Consider the following 23411-nt stretch of genomic DNA (forward strand, 5'->3'; position numbering starts at 1 on the left):
AGGGGGCTTGGGTGTGATTCCTGGTCACGGAACTAGATCCCACATGCTACAACTAAGAGTTTGTAACCCCAGCTAAAGATGCAGCATGCTGCAATGAAGATTGAAAATTCCACGTGCTGCAAGTAAAATCTAGCATAGCCAATAAATAAATATAAATAGTTTAAAATAATTATAAACACAAAGTTGGGAAAATAGGAACCCCATATAACTTCTCCCTATGGCAACAACTCATGACTATAGTATAATAGCAAAGCCAGGAAACTGACTTTGGTACGATAAAAACTACACACTCGATTCCACTTTCACCAGTTTTGACAGGCACTGATTTGTGGTGACTCCCCATATTAATTCTGTTTAGTCTTCAGTGAGCACTGCTATTATAGGGGTGGAGTTAGGGTACAGAGCATACTGCACTTCATAGGGATGACCACGTACCTACTTTGGAAAGGCACATCATCACTCATATGGTAACAAATTGACAGGAAGTGACCTCATCTTTCCAAAATGACTGGGTAGGATGTGCTTGAGCTGGCTCGTACCACCCCTGAAGGCCAACTGTTAAATATTCAGGCATTTCATCATCGGTAGCTTGAAATTAGCCATGGTGGAAGCATTTGCCTCAGAGACATCTGCAAAGAGTGTAAGCCAAGGCTCACTCTCTCTTCCTTTAGCCTGCTTACCGCATATCGCTGCTTGCCTGGCATTGACAGCTTGTCTCAGACGATCCAAGTTCCCCACATATGTCTCCTCAACTGGGTCTCGGTAAAATCTTACTCCCCAGCAGGACGTCTCCTTGTCACTGATGATGCTTTTGTCCTCAGGGCTGTAGACTAGGCAGCCAGATAGTCTTAAAAAAAAAAAAAAGAATTTTCTGTTAATGGATTCTAATACCTTAATTATGAACATTCTCGGTAACTCACTTTCATTTTGCCCAGGGGCTTTCTGGAATATGTATTTATTTTTAACTCCAAGAGAGCATTTAGGGGAGTGAGAGAGACAGGCAGTGGAAGGGGTAGTGGAGATAGAAAAAGGGTCTGGAGTGCCCTGTCCATTCTCACCCAGCAGGCAGTGGGGAGTCCCAGGCAGGTCAGCACTGCCTTGACTCCCCCAGTCCCATTTTTTCTCTATAGGCAGTGGGAGTTCAGTAATTCTTTCTCTTGAGGCAGATGATGGGAACTGGGAAGAGAACTTTGCTTTCCACTTGAAAATGGGTCAAAAGGCAAAACGATTCTTTGCAGATTTCACAGTGGCTTCATAAGCTTTTATGTATATAATGAAGGGCCATATCATTTCATCATTAGTCAACAAGTAGGCTATGTTTCCTGGTACCCTTAGTATATTTGCTTGTAGACAGAAAAAGAGTAGAATCAAAAACGAAACTTTGCTAATCTGTCCTCTTCCCTTGTCTAAGTATGTTGCTCACCTAGCAGACTTGTGTGGACTGTTAACATGTATAGCCTAACGCAGGCACCGTGCTGCTGCTAAGTCACTTCAGTCGTGTCTGACTCTGTGCGACCCCATAGATGGCAGCCCACCAGGCTCCCCCGTCCCTGGGATTCTCCAGGCAAGAACACTGGAGTGGGTTGCCATTTCCTTCTCCAGTGCATGAAAGTAGAAAGTGAAAGTGAAGTCACTCAGTCGTGTCTGACTCTTAGCGACCCCATGGACTGCAGCCTACCAGACTCCTCCATCCATGGGATTTTCCGGGCAACAGTACTGGAGTGGGGTGCCATTGCCTTCTCCCATAATACATTATAGAATGCACTAATTACATGAATTAATTATACATATTTTAAGTGGAAGGTTGACTAAACTTGGAGCTGGATGATCTGGCCCACAGTTTGCTCTGCTCTTTATTAGTTCTGGCAAAGGCAAGTCACTCACATACAATTCTCCTACACAGGCATGAGTGAGACATGGTAACTGTTCAATAAATATTTGTTGAAAAATGAAGAAATAAACAAATGAATAAACAAATGAAAGAGTAAATGTTTATCTCTTCTGGGCCTTAAAAAATGACTCTCATTGTGGTGAAGAATTAGTTAATGCTCAAATGAAAACTTCATTGTCAGTAGTCCGAGTCAGAGGCATCCCAGAACACAGTGGTTCCTTATAGCGACCCACTGTGGTCATTAGTGGATACTGCAAGGGTTACTGCACAGGCTTCCTAGTAACGTCCAGGATTTGCCTTGCCGGGTCTTTGCTCCTCCTCTGCAGCCTATTAACCCTAGACTTATGGCAGAAAATGAAGAGGAACTAAAATGCCTCTTGATGAAGGTGAAAGAGGAGAGTGAAAAAGTTGGCTTAAAACTCAACATTCAGAAAACGAAGATCATGGCATCCGGTCCCATCATTTCATGGGAAATAGATGGGGAAACAGTGTCAGACTTTATTTTTTGGGGCTCCAAAATCACTGCAGATGCTGACTGCAGCCATGAAATTAAAAGACGCTTACTCCTTGGAAGAAAAGTTATGACCAACCTAGACAGCATATTGAAAAGCAGAGACATTACTTTGCCAACAAAGGTCCGTCTAGTCAAGGCTATGGTTTTTCTAGTGGTCATGTATGGGTGTGAGAGTTGGACTGTGAAGAAGGCTGAGCGCCGAAGAACTGATGCATTGGAACTGTGGTGTTGGAGAAGACTCTTGAGAGTCCCTTGGACTGCAAGGAGATCCAACCAGTACATTCTGAAAGAGATCAGCCCTGGGATTTCTTTGGAAGGAATGATGCTCAAGCTGAAACTCCAGTACTTTGGCCACCTCATGCGAAGAGCTGACTCACTGGAAAAGACTCTGATGCTGGGAGGGATTGGGGGCAGGAGGAAAAGGGGACGGCAGAGGATGAGATGGCTGGATGGCATCACTGACTCGATGGATGTGAGTCTGAGTGAACTCCCGGAGTTGGTGATGGACAGGGAGGCCTGGCGTGCTGCGATTCATGGGGTCACAAATAGTTGGACACAACTGAGCGACTGAATTGAACTCAACTGAGGAGTAAGATTTTGGCATAGTACTCTACCTGAATGCCTGCTTACCCATATAATATTGCAATGCTCTGGCAGAATACTTTTTGCTTGGCTTTGTTAGAGAGTGCCAGGAGTCAGGAAAGATTTTGAAGGCAGGGATGTCTGAGGGTAAGATGCATATACTGTTCTTTCACGGTTTATGGTCTTATATTGACCTTTTGAACTATATCCTTTTATAAATGAACTGAAAACATTACAAATAATTAAAATGTCACCTATGAAGCCTGCTGTTGATCCAGTCCTTTTATCTCAAGCCACACATTGAAACTTTTGGTACTAATCCTGCTACATATATCATTTAGTTCTAACAACAGCCCCAACAAGAGAAATTATCTTATTTATACCATTTTACAAAAAGGAAAGGAAGGCTTCAAATGTTTCAGTAACTCAGTGACACATACTGACTGGCAGAGCTAGGACTGGGACTCAGGCTGCCTTCTAAACACAGGCGTGTATGCTTAGCGGCTCAGTCATGTCTGACTCTGTGACCCCATCGACTGTAACCCGCCAGACTCCTCTGTCCATGGAATTCTCCAGGCAAGAATACTGGAGTGGGTAGCCATTTCGTCCTCCAGGGGATCTTCTCAACTCAGACATCGAACCTGTGTCTCCTATGTCTCCTGGATTGTAGGCAGATTCTTTACCCACTGAGCCATTAGGGAAGCCCATTGTCTTCTAAACACATATTATCTCTCATAACAGAGTAGAAAGAAAAGCAGGCCAGAAAGAGAAAAGACCAACATAACTGGGATTCTGCTTTACTTCCCTCGGTAAATAAAATGGAAGTACCTGGCTTGTCTCGAACTATCCTTTCCAACAGCAGCCCGGGCAGAATTGGGGAGATGCCAGCACTAAGCAGGGATCTTTTGTCAATTGTAGAGTGACGTATAAAATGCCATATATAGTTAAGAATGGCAGACCAAAGGAATAAAAGCTTATCTAGCCAATGTTTTGTACAAACAATCAGAAATTATTGCTTTTTTCCATTCTTGTGCTTTTTGGGTGGTAAATGTTTTTGAAGGATAAATACCTATTTTTTCTTTAAAAATTCCTTTAGGAGACATGTTGTAGCAAAGACATTTAAATATAACACTGTTATGTAAAAAAATTCAAGTGCATTCACATACAGCAACTCTAGACACAATAACATACCTTCCTTTGTCTGTGCTCTGGGAAGAACTTGCTTTGGAAGTTGAGAATTAGGAAGGGAATCTGATGAACTGCCTTGAGCCTTTTCGACTGGAGTCTTAGCAAGTCTGGAATATTTGGAGACTGTGTAATAGGGCGCAAATTTCCCTGAGCCTTTGTGTTTGCAAATGAATTTGCTGCCTCAGGGAAATACAACAACTCAGCTTCTCTGAAGTAAAGACTGAAAAAAAGCCAAGATAGTAAAAAATCACGTCAGAAGAGCGGACAAGACAGTATTTATATTTAGATTATTGCTTTCACATGGACATGTGGAAGAGAAACACACAACCAAGGGTTAAAATGCCCCATAAAATCAACTTCAGATTTTCTTTGCGCTGACACTTTTCCCCTGGACTTCTAGACAAATGCTTCCCTCCTGTGGGCAGAGAGTAGAATACAGAGGAATAGAGAACTTCAGCAGGAGGCTAAGGGAAGCGAGTAGGGAATGTTTTTGTCTTTTGCCTGTTTTCTGAAGAGTGTTTGGTTTATGGGCCAGAATTACTGTTCAAAAAATAAGGTAACAAAAGGAAGAAATAACAAAACCAACCAACAAAAACCCAGCAGCAACAATAAAAAAACTTTCCAAAAAATGGCCCAGTTTACCTATTTCCATGCTCATGGAGCCCTCTTTTACAGTCCAAATGGGAAGTGATACTCTTCTAAAAAATAAAACAAATGAATATAACAAAACAGAAACAGGCTCCCAGAGAACAAGTTAGTGGTTGCAAGTGGGGAAAGAGATGGGGGAGGGGCAACATAGAGGAAGAGGATTAGAGGAATAGACTACTGGGTATAAAATAAATAAGACCCAGGGATGTAATGTACAGCACAGGGAATGTAGCAAATATTTCCTAGTAACTTTAAGTGGACTATAATCTATGAAGTATTAAGTCTCTTATATGCCTGAAACATAATGTAAATCAACTCCACTTCAATAAAGAAAATGGAAAAAGAACTCCCTCCACCACCTAATATATACGCAATAGAATTAAGATAATTTAGTGAGATTCGGTTAGGTATTAGGAAATGTATTAGACGCCGAAGATTGAAAACTGGGAAATGCATATTCTCTTTCAAATAACTCAGATTTCATTGGGTGTATAAGTGGGAATGAACAGAACAAATAATTATAATTACCTGGTAAAATGACAGGATGAGTACATGCAGAATGCTTTGGGAAAACAAAGGATATTGTGCCCAACTAATGAGGAGAATAATACCTAAGCTGAAACTTCAAGGGTTAGAAGAAAAAATATCCAGGACATAAGTGGCCATGCTGAGAGTTTGAGTCTTATTTCCTACAGCTGGGTTAGCAAAATAAGAGCCTTGTATTGGCTGCAGGGTCTTATCCAAGTCCCAAATCCCATGTTTATGTTATGAGTTTAGTTCCGTAGGCATTTGAGAGTTAACCCAGGTTAGGCAAGAGAAAGCAAGGAGTAATTTCAAAGATGAGAACAAGCAGCTATGATTGCCACATAAAATCAAGCTGGAAGCAAGTTGGGTGTGTGTACACAAAGAGGATACAACTAGAAGCGGTTAATGTAGCTAAGAAGTTGCTGCAAGGGTTCATTCAGATGAGAAGCTCTTAATAGAAGTGATGGGGAATAGAAGGTAGGTGGGAGAGCTAAAATCAATAGAACCTGCGAAGGATTGGATATGGAGGGTGAGGGAAAAGCAGGAGAGAGTTAAGCCCACGAATCTATCATAACTCCATCTAACATCTCTCCCTGATTGGGAGAACTAGGAGAGGGAGCGGATCTGGAATGAAAGATTAATTCAGGATACTTAGTGGATGGTGGTACCCCTAAGGCTTTTAACCCTCCTATGTTGGTTGCTATTTCGTTATTTCTGGACTTAATTGTTTTATTTTACCAGAAGGCCACTGAGAACAAGGAACATATCTTGTCTCATATTCCTTAGGATGGCTTTTGAAAAACATTCCTTTCAAATTGTTAAAAATGTCATTCTCATAAAAATTAATGAGCACGTCCAAGTTTTATGAACTTCATTATATAAAGAAACCAATAGAATGACCTGATTCAAAAAGATTTGAAGAATGGGGCAAAGTATGGAGAAATGAAGATAAGATGCTAGAAACCAAAGTAGTCAATTTGCGTGTAAGGCAGATCCCTAATCTTTGAGTTTTTTAATCAAGAGAAAAGAAAACAAGTCTTACCTTATCAATTTTCTGCAAGTTAGCTTCTAACTTTACACGGCTGTAAAACATCTGGGCTGCCATCAACTGATGCATTTCCCCAGAGTCAAAAGACTTTTTCTCAACTGACAGAAACCATCCTGAAATGAAATTATAAAGACAAATACTCATCATTTTGCTTTATTTCCAAGTTCTGAATATTTTCTACATATTTCCCTATAGTGGCTCTAAGAATATTTAATGTGCATTTAAGAAATATTGCATTTATATCCTGTGTCTGTACAAAAATACATTTGAGGTAGTGTAAATTAAAGGCAAAAGAGTAAAAATCAATAAAGTAAAAAGAAAATAGAAATAATTGATGATTCCATAATTGAATATTAGATTTGTTCATTCATTTCTAGTCAGTCAGGGCAAAGTAATTTACATAGTAAATTATTTAAAGGAAGAAGAATCCAGTTCCTGAAGTGGCTGTTGTTTATGTTTCCTCCTTCTCCTTCTAAATTCTAAAAAAAGAGTGTCATGTGGAGCTTTATGAAGATGATAAAGATGCAGTGGCCCTTGTTCTCAATATTTTTACAGTAATTACAGGTACAGATTCCCAATACCTCTTTGTTATAGAGCCTATTGATCAAAGCCAATGATGTCCTATTTATATGTATACCTGCATGCAAAAATGCATTTGTTAAACACATCTTTATTTGGAGTATTTTCAGTGAGTAAAAAAGTCTTCATCATCCACTCTCACATTCCATATGTAATTACAAACTAGCTTATGTAAAATAAGCATTCTTTATCAGCCGCTGGGCACAAGTCTCTATCCATGGGGGTGGGTAAACACTTTATCACACATCTGCACCCCTATGACAGCTGCTCACCTGTAGGTCAGAGGCAGAGCTGTGTGGACTGAGCCCGCAAGAGGAGTCTCTGTGTGTGGGCTCTGTAAGAATTGAGTGGATGTTGTCCAATTGGCACTAGGTAGGAAGAGTCCTTACCCCATTAATGTCTCCAAAAGACACTGCGTGTGTGCAAACTCAGTTGCTCAATTGTATCTGACTCTTTGTGACCCCCATGGATGGCAGCTGGCTAGGCTTCTCTGTCCATGGAGTTTTCCAAGCAGGAATACTGGAGTGAATTGCCATTCCCTACTCCAACATGGGGTACTTCCAAATTCTGAGCTAGAAGAAGTCAGCTGAGCTGTTGACAGGATAGCATATTTGAGTGATATACCAGAATTGGAGTTCATCAAAACAGAGGTTTTCATTTATAACATTAGACAGAATTCATAACAATAACAGAATCATGACATGCTGATATGCTTGGTACCTTTCTCAGAGACTCAGGCAGTTGTAAGTCTTCATCAGGTGATGTAGACATGATGTCTTGAGGATTGAGGTAATGTCTTATTCTCTGTTTTAGGGATTTGACATGCCATGGGGGATGGTTCCTATGGACAGATAACAGGACTTGGTAATGAACTGATGAGTGACAATTTTTGCCAGTTAAAGATAAGAAGTTGCAACTGAAAGGAGAACCATTCTTAGCAAGGATTTTTCAAGCCAAACCCTAAAAACTAATCTTAATTTTAATTGTTCTCAACAGTGACCTATAAAATTATACTTTACTTTGTGATGGATTCCAGTTGAGCTATTTCAAATCCTAAAAGAGGATGCTGTGAAAGTGCTGCACTCAATATGTCAGGAAATTTGGAAAACTCAGCAGTGGCCACAGGACTGGAAAAGGTCAGTTTTCATTCCAATCCCAAAGAAAGGCAATGCCAAAGAATGCTCAAACTACCGCACAATTGCACTCATCTCACACGCTAGTAAAGTAATGCTCAAAACTCTCCAAGCCAGGCTTCAGCAATATGTGAATCGTGAACTTCCTGATGTTCAAGCTGGTTTTAGAAAAGGCAGAGGAACCAGAGATCAAATTGCCAACATCTGCTGGATCATCAAAAAAGCTAGAGAGTTCCAGAAAAACATCTATTTCTACTTTACTGACTATGCCAAAGCCTTTGACTGTGTGGATCACAATAAACTGTGGAAAATTCTGAAAGAATCTTCAGAATTCTTTTCTGGTATTCTGGGAATACCAGACAACCTGACCTGCCTCTTGAGAAATCTGATGCAGGTCAGGAAGCAACAGTTAGAACTGGACATGATACAACGGACTGGTTCCAAATAGGAAAGGGAGTACGTCAAGGCTGTATATTGTCACCCTGATTATTTAACTTATATGCAGAGTACGTAATGAGAAATGCTGGGCTGGAAAAAGCACAAGCTAGAATCAAGATTGCCAGGAGAAATATCAATAACCTCAGATATGCAGATGACACTACACTTATGGCAGAAAGTGAAGAAGAACTTTTCATTCTCCTGATGAAAGTGAAAGAGGAGAGTGAGAAAGTTGGCTTAAAGCTCAACATTCAGAAAACTAAGACCATGGCCCCCGGTCCCATCACTGCATGGCAAATAGATGGGGAAACAGTGGAAACAGTGGAAACAGTGGCTGACTTTATTTTTCTGGGCTCCAAAATCACTGCAGATGGTGACTGCAGTCATGAAATTAAAAGACGCTTGCCCCTTGGAAGGAAAGTTATGACCAACCTAGACAGCATATTAAAAAGCAGAGACTCTACTTTGCCAAAAAAGGTCTGTCTAGTCAAGGCTAAGGTTTTTCCAGTGGTCATGTATGGATGTGAAAGTTGGACTATAAAGAAAGTTGAGCACCGAAGAATTGATGCTTTTGAGCTGTGGTGTTGGAGAAGACTCTTGAGAGTCTCTTGGACTGCAAGGAGATCCAACCAGTTCATCCTAAAGGAGATCAGTCCTGGGTGTTCATTGGAAGGACTGATGTTGAAGCTGAAACTCCAATACTTTGGCCACCTGATGCAAAGAGGTGACTCATTTGAAAAGACCCTGATGCTGGGAAAGATTGAGGGCAGGAGGAGAAGGGGACGACAGAGAATGAGATGGTTGGATGGCATCACTGACTTGATGGACGTGAGTCTGAGTGAACTCCAGGAGTTAGTGATGGACATGGAGGCCTGGCGTGCTGCGGTTCATAGGGTCACAAAGAGTCAGACACGACTGAGCAACTGAACTGTAGCTGTTGTACACTATTGTTTGTTTCATGTATGCATGGGTTGTTTCTCACGAAAACTGAAGCTCTTTGAGTGTCAACCATTCATACCAGAACACAGGGGTGTAAACATGAGGGATGCTCATATAACAGACTCTAGTTAACTTGTTATGTCTATTGGGTCTACAAGATAGAGAAAAAGGTTGATAAAGGAAAAGAAGTAATAGCTAGATAAGAATGACAAATAGCTGGCAGGATTCTTCCCCCAACTGTATTCAGAGCAGGTATGCTAATGACCATAAACCTCTCCTGCTGCTGCTGCTAAGTCGCTTCAGTCGTGTCTGGCTCTGTGCGACCCCATAGACGGCAGCCCACCAGGCTCCCCCGTCCCTGGGATTCTCCAGGCAAGAACACTGGAGTGGGTTGCCATTTCCTTCTCCAGTGCGTGAAAGTAAAAAGTGAAAGTGAAGTCGCTCAGTCGTGTCTGACTCAGCGACCCCATGGACTGGAGCCTATTCTGCCTTTTACTCCTCACCACGGTGCCCCTTGGCAGGTACAATAAAAAGTTCAGAGTGGATAGATGAGAAGAAATCTATTTACCATCTTTGATATAGAGTTTGTTCTCTGACATTTATAGGGATAACCCTGATTTCTGTCACCTCGTTTTTCAAAACTAGTTTAAGAACCCACATGCTAATGCGGGAGATGCAAGAGAGGCAAGTTGGATCCCTGGGTTGGGAAGATCCCCCAGACAAAGAAATTGCAATTTGCTTCAGTATTCTTGCCTGGGAAATTCCATGGACAGAGCAGTCTGGTGGGCCACAGTCCATGGAGTGGCAGAGTAAGACATGACTGAGCGCGTGCGTGCGCACACACACACACACATAAAATGAAACGTATGGACAATGAAGGTAAAGTTTTTAAAAATGCAGTTTTTTTATTTTTGTATAAACTAAAACACCAGAGCTTATTGATTCCTATATTAAATACATAAATTATAAAATAACCATTCATAAAACTTTACATACAATAAGTTTGTTCCAGTCTCTATGGTAATACATACAGTACATGTACATGTTCAGTGTACTTCAAAGGATCGTTCTGGTGAAACTCAATTTATATTTTTCTTCCATTAATAAACAAGCACTGAAACAATCAATGGAGTCATGCTAATGAGATGGAGAGAAAGAATCCCAACTGAAGTAGATGACTGAGTGAAAGCTCTGAGAAATGGACTCCCCTGGCTGTATTAACACAGTAGATACCTGGGGAATTAGGTATTCCTGTGCACTGGCTCTACCATACTCTACTACCTAAGTCCTACTGAGTCCCTGCAAAATTGGATCTTGAAGGTTCAGGTGGGCATGAACCGCTTTTGGAATGAGATTGTTAGCTGATACAAATATGGGACTTTGGACTAATGTTAATACTGTAGATTGTGCTGGATTCTGTTGTTCTTTCCAGAAGGCCACTGGCATTATTAGAAGGCTAGTTGGCAGGTCTGAGTAATTGGAAAACCAATGAGTAGTTCTTTGCTTCAGTCAGAAACAGAGAATAGTAGAAATGGACAGAAGGTGGAGAAAAGGGAGGAGAGACAAGCAAGGAGGGGAAGAACACAGATATCAGACGCTGAACAAAAACATGTTGCCCAGCAGCCTCAGAAAACCCCTTCCCAATTCCTCAATCCTAGGACAGAAGTACACATTCTGTAAGCACTCACACCATCATACTATATACAGAATATATATGTGTATATATCTACATCACATATTTATAAAAGTGTTTGGATTGTGATCTGCCTCATTGTGGGAAGTTATGGTTAATGGGGGAAAATAGGCACATTTTGTGACTTATCAATCAAATACAAGTGACTGCTATTATCACTGGATGCTGGGGACCTTGTTTTGGAAAACTGCTTCATCCACACTATAGTGAGTTCATGGAGGCTTGACTGTAGGCAAATTTAGACTCCAAGTTGTTCATCTACAGCACTCTCAGCCTACAGAACTTTGATATCACAAGGATGGAAATATAAGAATGGGAAGAAAGACCTCAATGCAAAACTACAAAGACAGAAATAGGGAACTTCACCCAACCAACCACCTGTACCTTTGAGCTTGATATACTAGGTTGAATATAGCAAATTATAATCCTATTTTTGCCACATTGCCCCTTGAAGTTTATTGGACTTAAACTCTCAATAATAAAAGACGTGTTCAGAAAGAACTAAACTGCCAAACAAAAGGCAGTAAAGGAATGTGAATCTGCTCTGCCCAGTACTGAAATGGGATCATAAAGGATGAATTTCAGCTTGTATTATGTCTGAATCCTCCTGCCACAATGCCTGCGGCTCAGTCTTAAGACAGTATATTATATAGAAATGACAAGGCAGCTGAACAGGATGGAAATGTTTGGCACTTAAGACCTTGTGCCCTACTTTCTTCCTTTTAGAAAGTGGGAGTCCACTTAAGGGGAGGATTGGGCCATCCTGGAAGCACCAACTCACGGCAAACAGTCATCCAAGACTTGCTCTGATAACTGATCTCTCAAGTTATACTGAGCCATTTCAGTATAGTAGATAAGTACATATATACACATTCATATATATGACTATATATATATGCTGTGCCATTCTTTGACAGATCAAGAAATACAATTAAATATTTAAAAAACAAAATGTCTATGTTGCCCATTTTGACAGATCAAAAAATGCAATTAAATATTTTTTTAAAAATGTCTATGCTGTGCATCTATTTTGATGTAATATAACACATAAGATCCAGTTATTTTGCATCAGCACAGAACTGATGAATATTATTTTTGTAACTTCCATGAAAACCTAGGAAGGTTAAAAAGACATGCTTCATTTTAAAACAATGAACTTATGAATTAAGTTGAAGACACTGAATACATGAATCACACAATGGGCTTACAAAAAATGTTGACAATCAATAGGCAAAAAAGAACAAGTTGGCCAGAGCTTTAAACTGAAAATCACCAGAGTAAGTTGAAATAAAATACTGTAGCAAAAATCATTTGGCAAAACTTTATTTGTTCTATTACTAGTGGAGAATATACTTGTTCTACTTCAGTGATGACCCATCATCTCTGTCCTCCTGAAGATCCATGCCACCTATGTGAGCAGTGTTGTTTTTTTCTTTTTTTAAAATACAAAGCAAGATTTATTCTTCTACCACTAAAACTTCACTATTGGCAAAAATTTCATTTATATGACATAAGTTAAAAGGGATTTTGTAGCTATTTTTAGCAAATTCTAGTGTTACCTAAAACAAAACTTGGGTGGTGTTAAAAAAAATTAGACAGCCAATTCAGCATCTGTTGATGCTTTCTGGTTTTATGGTCAAATATAGTCTTCAATTTATTTTCCTTTTCTTGTGAAACTTCTCCTGTTCTGAATAGTTATGCTAAATTGGGGCTTTCATTTTATCTCAAACTATTTTTTAATGTTTTCAGTTATGTTTATTTTCCAAGAGATGAAGACTTCAGGAAAAGTTAAGTAAAATGAACCCTAAAGAATGCTGTTCTGATTGTTCCTCATTCATTGGCCAAACATGTCAGGATAGCTAAGATGAAGAAATTAGGTATTAAAAATTGGAATGGGGATCATCTGATCTCTGTAAGAAGTAGAGCCACAGTCAAACTCTCAACTGCTGAGACACTCTTTTTACTCTTGCTGATCATGACATGCAAGGGAAGCATTCATCTGGATATGGGTTATTTCCTTGGATCCACAAGTGACTGAAAAATACATGTACAATTTTGCTGATGATTTTTATAATCGTGGAAATGCATAACAAAATACTTAGCTTTAAAGATTTGTTAATTTTGAAGATCATGAGTAAAGTATGGTAAAAATACCATCTTTTAGCTTAAAATCTTAGAGAAACTTACTAACCTCCTTGATCTTAAGCAAAAAGAAAAAATTCCTTTTTTTTTCCCTTGCATTTTCCCTAAACATATCTAAAGCTGCTTAGATGGTCATCCCAGGGGATTGCTCTTGTATGACTTTGTGTATGTGACACAATCCAATTTATAGCAGATAAGGTACCTGATTAAGCTACATTATTTGAATAAATATTTCTCATCACCCAAACCATAGTCAGTGCTTGAATATAAAACTTAACCTACAAGTTTCTTGGTGGGGAAAGCAAGATGAAGAGGAAGGAAGTAGGCTTGGTGGAGCAGATGGAGTATGAATTTTCTCAGATGTGCCCTGGGATGGCCAATGGAAGAGAAAAGTCATCTAAAATATGGGAGGGTAATTTATTCTCTTCCATACATTCTGAGATTTGAAAGTGTTGGGTCACAAACTGTGGTAGCACCCTTTTGTACATTGCTTGCACAGCGAACATACTCAGCATACTTAATATGGAAACTACCTGTTGAGCCGAGAATCCAGCAGAAGGATGGTTATATTGTACATCCCCAGTAGGACATCTACAATACCTCCCCCCAAATGAAAGGGATATCCATCAGACTAATTATGTGATACTCTCAGTTCACTCCAAACCTTAATTTCATGTCTGACTCTCTTATGATAAGGGAGGACTTCTGTATTATGGCATGCATATGCAGTAAGGAGAGCTAGAAGATGCTTATTGTTGAAATGACACATTCTTCTATCTTGTTAAATAGCATGAAATGATCTATTTACTATAGGTGATTAGAGCTCCTGGTTCTGGATCGCTCAATCTTTATTGCTAGTAATTGATGGGAAAGCTTCAGTACCGCGGTGCTTAGATTGAATGAAACTGAAGCACTATTTTATTACACAGGGGACTTTTTTTCTCAACAACACTAGAAAGTCAGATATAGCAGTCATCATAATTACAAAGCACTTTGTGCTACTTGAAGCACCTCTTGTTCCAGAATTGCAAAAAAGAAAGAAAAACCTTATGAAAAAGCATTTTAACCTCATTTTGCAGATGAGGAAACTGAGGCACAGAGAGGTTAAGTGACTGGGCCAAAGATACCTGGGTCAGCAGTAAATATAAGAACAAAAAGTGGGACCCCTGCATTGTAGCTTTAATTGTACTTTCTTCAGTTACTGTTCTGGCTTTAAAAATGTCAGCGCCAAAACTGAAGAGTAAGGTACTGAATCCACGTGTGGAAAGACTTGTGTAGCATTTCATAGAAAGAGTTTCTGGCTCCCTACACACATTCTTAATGCATGGGAATGCTAGCCCTGTAAATAAAATCTTGACAATTTGAAAAATTGAGGCTGTTTTGTTATCTACAGTAAATGAGGCTAAAATTAGCTTTTCAGGAACTTTTATTTGCTCTCAGAGCTGAATCCAAGACTCAGTATTACATAACTTAGGAAAAGTACCAGTCTTCTAATTGTCTATGGTAGAAAATGACCTTATCAGTAACACAATGTTACTTTTATATAAAAAAGTAGAGCTACCTTGTTGCTGTCATATCTCTGGGAAAAAAAAATTGTCCGTCTAAATGACAAGAGGTCAGAATGCTCTAAGCATATCAGGATACTTCTAAAAATAATCATATTTTCACTTAATAGTCACATCTCTGTGGAAAACTCATTTGTTGATAGAAGTTTACTTATCGCCTTTATTTGTATCAAATCACATGTTATTTGCAGGCAATTTTAAGCAGCCATTTGAAGACCAGTATTTTGGAAATGGAAAGATTCAGAGATGCCTCTGGCCCTATGGTCGGTGTCATTCTTAGACAGAACTAAGTCAGGGAGCTTGTGATCTAGAGCATCATCTTCTTAATTTTCAGTAAGAATGAGATCAGTTTGTTGTTCTTGGAGGACCACAGAAGGCCAAGGAAGCATCTGCTTTTATGCATCTTACGTTGCATTCGCCTGGATCCTTCACACTGGCTGCCAGTTTAGTTGGGGTCACTGTGATCCGCTTCTCACCTGTCATGTGTGGAATGCATTCCACAAGCTCCACTGTTTGCAGAAAAACCGGACATTGTTTTCCTTCTCACTCACATTGCAGATGTCTCTGTTCCTGAGGTTTAAACAATAATAAAGACAGAAAAGCAAATCCCTGTAGTAAGAAACCAGACTTTTCAAATCAAACATTTTATTGTAAACAGCTCCTCATAGGTATTCCTCGTGCTTCGATCCCCACCCCCCTTATCTTTTTGTTTTGATTTTTTTTTTTAAATGATGTTTATTTCAGGACTAGTATTTCCATGGGGTGTGGTGTTACATTAAAATGACCCCCCCTGCACAGCAGGGGTAGAATGTTTCTTTGTAACTTTGGTTCCATGCCCAAGACACATCTTTGCTTGATCTGCTGAAACTGTTTCCCTTGCTGAATCGTTTTTTTCACACAATATATGTCTATAGTTCTTTCCTTCTGGTTTGACATATACAGGTTTCGTTAAATGCAGCATATATTGTAGATTTTCAACAGGGTCATGTAGGAACTGTCAAGTAAGAAACCTTGAATAATGGCTTTAAAATACACAGGTGTAGTCCTGGCTACAGGATGGGTCTTAGCTTTTGATCTCTCTTTCACTGCTGTAAACATTTCTGCCATCTTTGAAGGTTTAGAAGTATTTGCTTTTCTGCGGTCTTATCCGTGTTTTCGGTTTCTCTGTAAAACAGAGGGAGAAATTCTTTAATCATCATTTCAGTCAATAGCTGAAACAGGAAAAAAAAAAGCACAAATTATTTTTTTTTAATTAAAAAAACCCCATTTTTTATTCTTTACCACCTCTTGAAACAGTATAATCTTGTGTGTGTTATGTAAAGAAAGTCTCTAAGCTTAATTGCTTTTCTTTAAAATGAGAGAACAGAAGTATCTATTTCAAGGGTTGCTGCAATGTAATGCATGTAAAACAATGAACAATTCTTGTCTCATATTAAGTGGCCTAAAATATTAGCTATTATCAATATTGTCTTTTTCTCTAGGACTTTCTAAGCCAACACCTTCAGAAGTTCAACTAAGATATTACTTTAAGTTTAAAAAAATTTTTTGAAGTATAGTTGATTTACAATGTTGTATTAATTTATTCTGTACAGCAAACTGACTCAGATGTATGTGTATGTATATCTATAATATATATACATACATATTTTATGTTCTTTCCCATTATGTTTTGTTACAGGATATTAAATATTGTTTGCTATGCTATATAGTAGGACCTTGTTGTTTACCCATCTTATATATAATAGTTTGCCTCTGCTAATCCCAAACTCCCATTCCTTCCCTCCCCTAATTACCAACCCCCTTGGGCAACCATAAGTCTGTTCTCTCTCTGAGTCTGTTTTTGTTCTGTAGCTTTGTTAATTTGCATTGTATTTTAGAATCCACATATAAGTGACATTATATGGTATTTGTCTTTTTCTTTCTGACTTACTTTGCTTAGTATGAGAATCTCTACGTCCATCCATGTTGCTGCAAATGGCATTATTTCATTCTTTTTGATGGTTGAGTAATATTCCATTGTGTATATATACCACATCTTCTTTATCCATTCATCTGTTGATGGACATTTACATTGCTTCCATATCTTGGCTATTGTAAATAGTGCTGCTCTCAATACTGGGGTTCATATATCTTTTTGACTTATAATTTTGTCTGGATATATGCCCAGGAGTGGGATTGTTGGATCATATGACAACTCTATTTTTAGAGGAATATTTTTACTGTTTTCCATAGTGGTTGTACCAATTTAAATCCCCACTAATAGTGTAGGCATGCATGCATACTCAGTTGCTAAGTTGTGTCCAACTCTTTGCGAACCCATGGACTGCAGCCCGCCAGGCTCCTCTGTCCATGGGACTTTCCTGGAAGGAATATTGGAGTGGGTTGCCATTTCCTCCTCCAGGAAAAGTATAAGAGGGTTCCTTCTTTGTCACATCCTTTCCAAAATTTGTTATTTGTAGACTTCTTAATGATGGACATTCTCATAGGTATGAGGTGGCACCCCATTGTAGTTTTGATTTGCATTTCTCTAATAATTAGTAATGTTAAGCATCTTTTCAAGTGCCTATTTGCAATTCATTTTCTTTGCAGAAATGTCTATTCAGATCTTCTGCCCATTTTCAATTTCTTTTTTGAGGGGCTATTGCTGTTAAGTTGTATGAGCTCTGTATATTTTGGAAATTAAGCCCTTGTTGGGAAAGACTGAAGGCAGGAGGAGAAGGGGATGACAGAGGATGAGATGGTTGGATGGCATCACCAACTCAATGGACATGAATTTGAGCAAGCTCCAGGAGTTGGTGATGGACAGGGAAGCCTGGCATGTTGCAGCCCATGGGGTCGCAAAGAGTCGGACACGACTGAGCGACTGAACTGAAATGAAGTCCTTGTTGCTCACATGAAATATTACTTTATAAGCAGGTTCACTGACTCACTTGTATGTCAAATTTTCTCTCCAACAACATTGTTTAATGGCAGACGGTCTCTATCCCCAAGTCCTGATCTGAGGATTCCCTGGGAATTTTGCTACACAGGTTTCCTGTTTGGTCCCAGAGTATCTCTGAAAAGACATTTCCCTGGACTGTGCCAGTCAATACTTCTAGTCCCGTCCCTCTTTAATTCCGTGTATCTGGGTTTTCGCTTGGGTAGAAGCTTAGGACATAATCCACTCCTCTAATAAAAGCCAGAAAATGGCACAGAGGACATTTTATCATTTACTGCATAAGGACGTGAACTTTAGAGTCTGAATGGCATGGATGGAGAAAATAGAATTTCCATGAAAAAGCCATTTAACTTCTCCAAGGCTTAATTTCCCCATCTATAAAGTAAAGATACTAATTCTGTAGCAGAATTTAATGGTACTCCAGAAATGGTGACAAAGATGCAAAGTGGTGGAAAAGGAGGCATGTAGTATCTTAAGGATGCTTCCAGTTCACATACAGAGGCAAATCAGAGATTCAAAGAAATTTCTGCCACAGGTGCAAGTCACAAGTATTTGGAACTCATATTTGCAGAATCACCTGGTTCATTCCCAAAGGCCAGATCAGACTGAGATGAAAGAGCGACCAAGTCACAGAAGAGTGAGCAGGAAGGAAGTACAGAGATCGGGATGAGAGTATACTGTGGGAGGGAGGTATAGGTGCCAAAAAGGCGTAGAGATTGGTGGTGTTGGCACAAAGGAGCGCATGCTCAGTTGCTTCAGTCATGGCCGATTCTTTGCAACCCCATGGACTGGTAGCCCCCAAGTTCCTCTCTCCATGGGATTTCCCAGGCAAGAATCCTGGAGTGGGCTTCCATTTCTTGCTCCAGGGGATCTTTCCTACCAGGGACTGAACCCAGATCTCCTAAACTGCAGGCAGATTCTTTACTGCCTGAGCCACCAGTTCAGCCCTATAGTATTCCCATGGTCCTCAGTAAAGAAGAGAACTAATCTGAGTGTGTATAAAGATGCATTAGGTGTGTGCATCTCTCTCTTCTCTGTATATGTATACACACATATAGTGTATTTTATATAAAATAAGTATGTAACAAAAGCATACTGCAAATAACCATACAAATATTTTTCCTATGTGATTTATATTCTGTTCTTAAACCAAAGACTAACTTAAATTATACATAAAGATAGCTACCTTAAAATGTGGACTCCGGGAGTTGGTGATGGACAGGGAGGCCTGGCATGCTGCGATTCATGGGGTCGCAAAGAGTCGGACATGACTAGGCAACTGAACTGAACTGAACTGAACCTTAAAATGAAGTGATTTATGCTTCTTTGCTTTTAGCAATTATCTAAGTCAACCTCAGAAATAAATCTTAAATTCTGTTTCAAAGCACATATGCACCATTTCTTCCCATCACAACTAAAGTAAAGCCCATCATTTGAGGAAAATCATGTTGGCTTTAAAAAGCAAATGGACTTATAGGCAATCTCCCAGAATGTTACATTTCTGTAAATTGAGTATCTGTAAAAGGAACTATGAATTCTACAGCAAAGCTAGGTTTATTCAAACTGGCATTATGAATAACTGAAGTATTATCTAATAGGTCAGTATAGATGAGCAGTTTTCAGTGAGTTAAGGGTCAGTATTCTATAACTAAAACTGTAGAGAACACAAATTCACCTTTGATTCAGAAGCCACTTCTGGATATCACAGAGCCTCAGAGATTCTTTTGAATGTGTTGCCCTGTAGAGCTGAGCTTTTTTTTTTTTTTGATTTTTATTCTTCCAATTTTATTTTATTTTTTAAACTTTACATAATTGTATTAGTTTTGCCAAATATCAAAATGAATCCGCCACAGGTATACATGTGTTCCCCATCCCGAACCCTCCTCCCTCCTCCCTCCCCATACCATCCCTCTGGGCCGTCCCAGTGCACCAGCCCCAAGCATCCAGCATCATGCATCGAACCTGGACTGGCAACTCGTTTCCTACATGATATTTTACATGTTTCATTGCCATTCTCCCAAATCTTCCCACCCTCTCCCTCTCCCGCAGAGTCCATAAGACTGTTCTATACATCAGTGTCTCTTTTGCTGTCTCATACACCGGGTTATTGTTACCATCTTTCTAAATTCCATATATATGCGTTAGAATACTGTATTTATGTTTTTCCTTCTGGCTTACTTCACTCTGTATAATAGGCTCCAGTTTCATCCACCTCATTAGAACTGATTCAAATGTATTCTTTTTAATGGCTGAGTAACACTCCATTGTGTATATGTACCACAGCTTTCTTATCCACTCATCTGCTGATGGACATCTAGGTTGCTTCCATGTCTTGGCTATTATAAACAGTGCTGCGATGAACATTGGGGTACACGTGCTGAGCTTTGAGTTTATGACATGCTAAGTCAGCAAATACAGTTATGTCACTGCTGACTTAGGACTCTAGTATCCAAGTATCTGCCGCCTTGTCTGTTGCACAGAAGACGCTCAGCATTATGTGTCAAGATCAAACAAACTCATAGAGAAAGAGATTGGATTTGTGGTTACCCGAGGTGAGGAGTAGAGGGAAGGGACACTGGATGAGTAGTCAAAAGCTGTTATACAGACTACCAGTCATAAGATAAATAAGTACTACGGATATTATGAACAACACGACAAATATAATTTATGTGATTATACATTATATATGAAAGTTGTTAAGAGAGCAAATCCTAAGAATACTCATTGCAATAAAAACACTTTCTATTTCTTTAATTTTGAAGATCTTCAGTAAATTTACTGTGGTAGTTATTTCACAATGTATGTAAATCAAATCATTACACCATATACCTTAAACTTATACAGTGCTGTATGTCAATTATATCACAATAAAACTGAAAGGAAAAAATGAATGCATGAAGCACATGGTATCTCCTGAAACTATGTGGGGTTCCCCTTTGCTGTGCTTAGTCACTCAGTCATGTCCGACTCTTTGCGACCTCATGGACTGTAGCCCACCAGGCTCCTCTGTCCAAAGGAGTTCTCCAGGCAAGAATACTGCAGTGAGTTGCCATGCCCTCCTCCAGGGGATCTTCCTAACCCAGGGATTGAACCCAGGTCTCCCTCATTGCAGGCAAATTCTTTACCAACTGAGCTACCAGGGAAGCCCAAGAATACTGGAGTGGGTAGCCTATCCCTTCTCCAGGGGAACTTCCTGATCCAGAAATCGAACCGGGGTCTCCTGCACTGCAGGTGGATTCTTTACCACCTGAGCTACCAGGGAATCCTTTAAGGTAAAAGTCCCAGTCTAATGCATGGGACTGAGCTATTTAGTCAGCAACCACTGAAAGCACCTTCAGTGAAGTACCTTCTTGGGAGCCTGCAACAGCTTCTAGATCATCCTTGACAAAAATGACTTAGGTAATTGCTAAAAGGAAAGAAGCATAAGTCATTTCATTTTAAGGTAGCTATCTTTATATGTAATTTAAGTTAGTCTTTGGTTTAAGAACAGAATAGAATATAAATCATTAATAGGACAAATATTTGTATGGTTATTTACAGTATGCTTTTGCTACCTGCTAATAAGTGAAGCCCTTTTCTTCCTTACTTCCTCCTTCCTCTGTCTCACTTGCTTTGGGCATATAAGTAGAAATAATCAGCTGCCAGTAATGCCTTACTCACTTGTATTATTTAAATCCAGATTATTATCTGAAGAGAAGGGATGAAAAGGTAACTACTCACTTTGGTTTAGTTCTTAAACTATTGTACTTGGCAGTACTAGAGGTTTTATTTTCAAACTTGTATATTTGCAAACTCAGTACAGTGATAGCCAACTTTTTTTTCATAATAATAGCTAAGAGTTGCTGATTACTGAACCATGTGCCAGTCAATGTGGCAAATTCTTTATAAGCATAATCTTATTTAATTCTTTCAACACAATACCATGATGTAGTTAATATAGTCACAATCATTTTATGGAACAGGAAATCTAATTTTGGTCTAAACCTACCATGACACACTAGTATATGGCAGGATTAAAACTTAACAGTATATTTAACTTCAAAGCCATACATGTTAAACTACTCAGACTTTTTCCTGTATACATTTTATATTATCCAGATTCACGGTACCAGGAATTTGTTATATAATTACTATTAATTATATTTTTTTCATTTGACCACTCCAAAGTGTCAATTATGAGCTACTCTAGAGGAAAAGCAAATCAAATTTTATATATCCCTCAAAAAAATGGGGAAAAGGTATGGGGGATGAGCATACAGCAATTTTAAATCCCAAGAGCTATGTAGTAGTATACAGATCATAGAAGACACCTCTGAATGCTGATATAAATATACACGTAAGTGATGCTCAGAATGTGAGAGAAAGCCCTCTTCCATGTGTGAGGCACAACGGGGTTAAAAGTGGACTCTGGCATGCGGCTGCCTGGGTAGAACTCCTACACCTGTCCGCTGTAGCTATGTGGTCCTAGGAAAGTCACATGCTGTAGTTTCTCCAATTGCAAAAAAAAAAAAAAAAAAAAAAAAAAAAGAAATAAAAGCAATACCTACTGGCTAGAGGGGTTTGTGAGGATTAATGTATCTATTACTTAGAACAGCATCTAGCACGTAGCTGTTAGTCATTATTGATATTAATGTTCAAACTTACTCCTTTTCTAGCTAGTATTTACGAGTTTACGAGGTTTGATTTTTCTTCCCTACACCCCCATGTAGTACTTGTGCCTCACTGAACTTTATTTGCCTCGTTGATTGATTGTTATTTGGGGGTGGGAACTGCTTGTTTTCTGATGCTCTGGCCATTTTGATCCTTTTCTAGAGAACCTTGCCCATTTTTCTTTAGATATTCTCATTCAGTTTAAGAGACTAAGTGCTCTTTTTTATGCGCTGCAAGGCTACTACTCTTCTTGTCAGATAAAGGATAATTTTCAGTCTTAAAAGAATATCTTTTGGAGTAAGGAATAAAGCCAGGGAATTGGTCCTATAAGGATACCACTTGATGGGCAGGTCATGCTTTCCTGTTCAACATCCAGGTAACAAAGCTGATACCCACAGAGACAGAAAGCATCTCTCTTCCATTTTTCAACTTGTTATAGAATGTTAAGTAACATGGGGTGGGAAAAGGTCCTTGCATAATATAACTTAATAAGATAACCAAAGTAGACACAGACCATGGTAAATGGACTTAGAACAGCAGGTAGCCCTTCTTTATTTTTAAGTAATGGTGTTAAGGTTTGTGCTTTCTCTACCTGGGTAGACATTAGAATCATCTGGTTAGCTTCTTAAAAATATAGATCAATCTTATTCTCCACTTCTCTCATCCTCTGTCTCATCTCCATGTCTGGTAATCTGTTTCATTAAACTGGTAGTAAGGCTTTGAATTCTTTATTTTTACAAGAATTGGGAATCACTGTCTAAGATTCTTTTTACTTACATCCACTTATAAGAAATGGATTTGATAATATAATAATAGTGAGTCTTCATTTTTTTTTTCTACATTGACATTGAAAGCTATCTTATTTGAAAACAAGATCCAATTTTCCTAAATATCCTGTTTTCCTGAATTCTGATGAAAATGAACTAGGAGAAAGGGTT

At 39.1% G+C, this 23411-nt stretch overlaps 1 protein-coding gene across 3 annotated transcripts in view; it reads right to left on the reverse strand.

Annotated features, from left to right (window-relative positions):
• Nucleotides 1–14741: 14741 nt before the first annotated feature.
• Nucleotides 14742–23411, reverse strand: part of JAKMIP2 (janus kinase and microtubule interacting protein 2) — a 190536-nt gene continuing 181866 nt past the window's right edge. For 2 of the 3 annotated variants that reach the window (XM_070374897.1, XM_070374895.1), the window contains one exon: nt 14742–16049. Coding sequence is in view for 1 of the 3 variants with exons in the window: in XM_070374896.1 (XP_070230997.1) it covers nt 16029–16049 (21 nt within the window). In the remaining 2 variants the exon portion in view is untranslated. The remainder of the gene's footprint in view (nt 16050–23411) is intronic. The other variant, XM_070374896.1, reaches the window with a different exon arrangement.

This window comes from Bos mutus, chromosome 7 (genome assembly GCF_027580195.1).
Source record: "Bos mutus isolate GX-2022 chromosome 7, NWIPB_WYAK_1.1, whole genome shotgun sequence".
Classification (NCBI taxonomy): Eukaryota; Metazoa; Chordata; class Mammalia; order Artiodactyla; family Bovidae; genus Bos; species Bos mutus.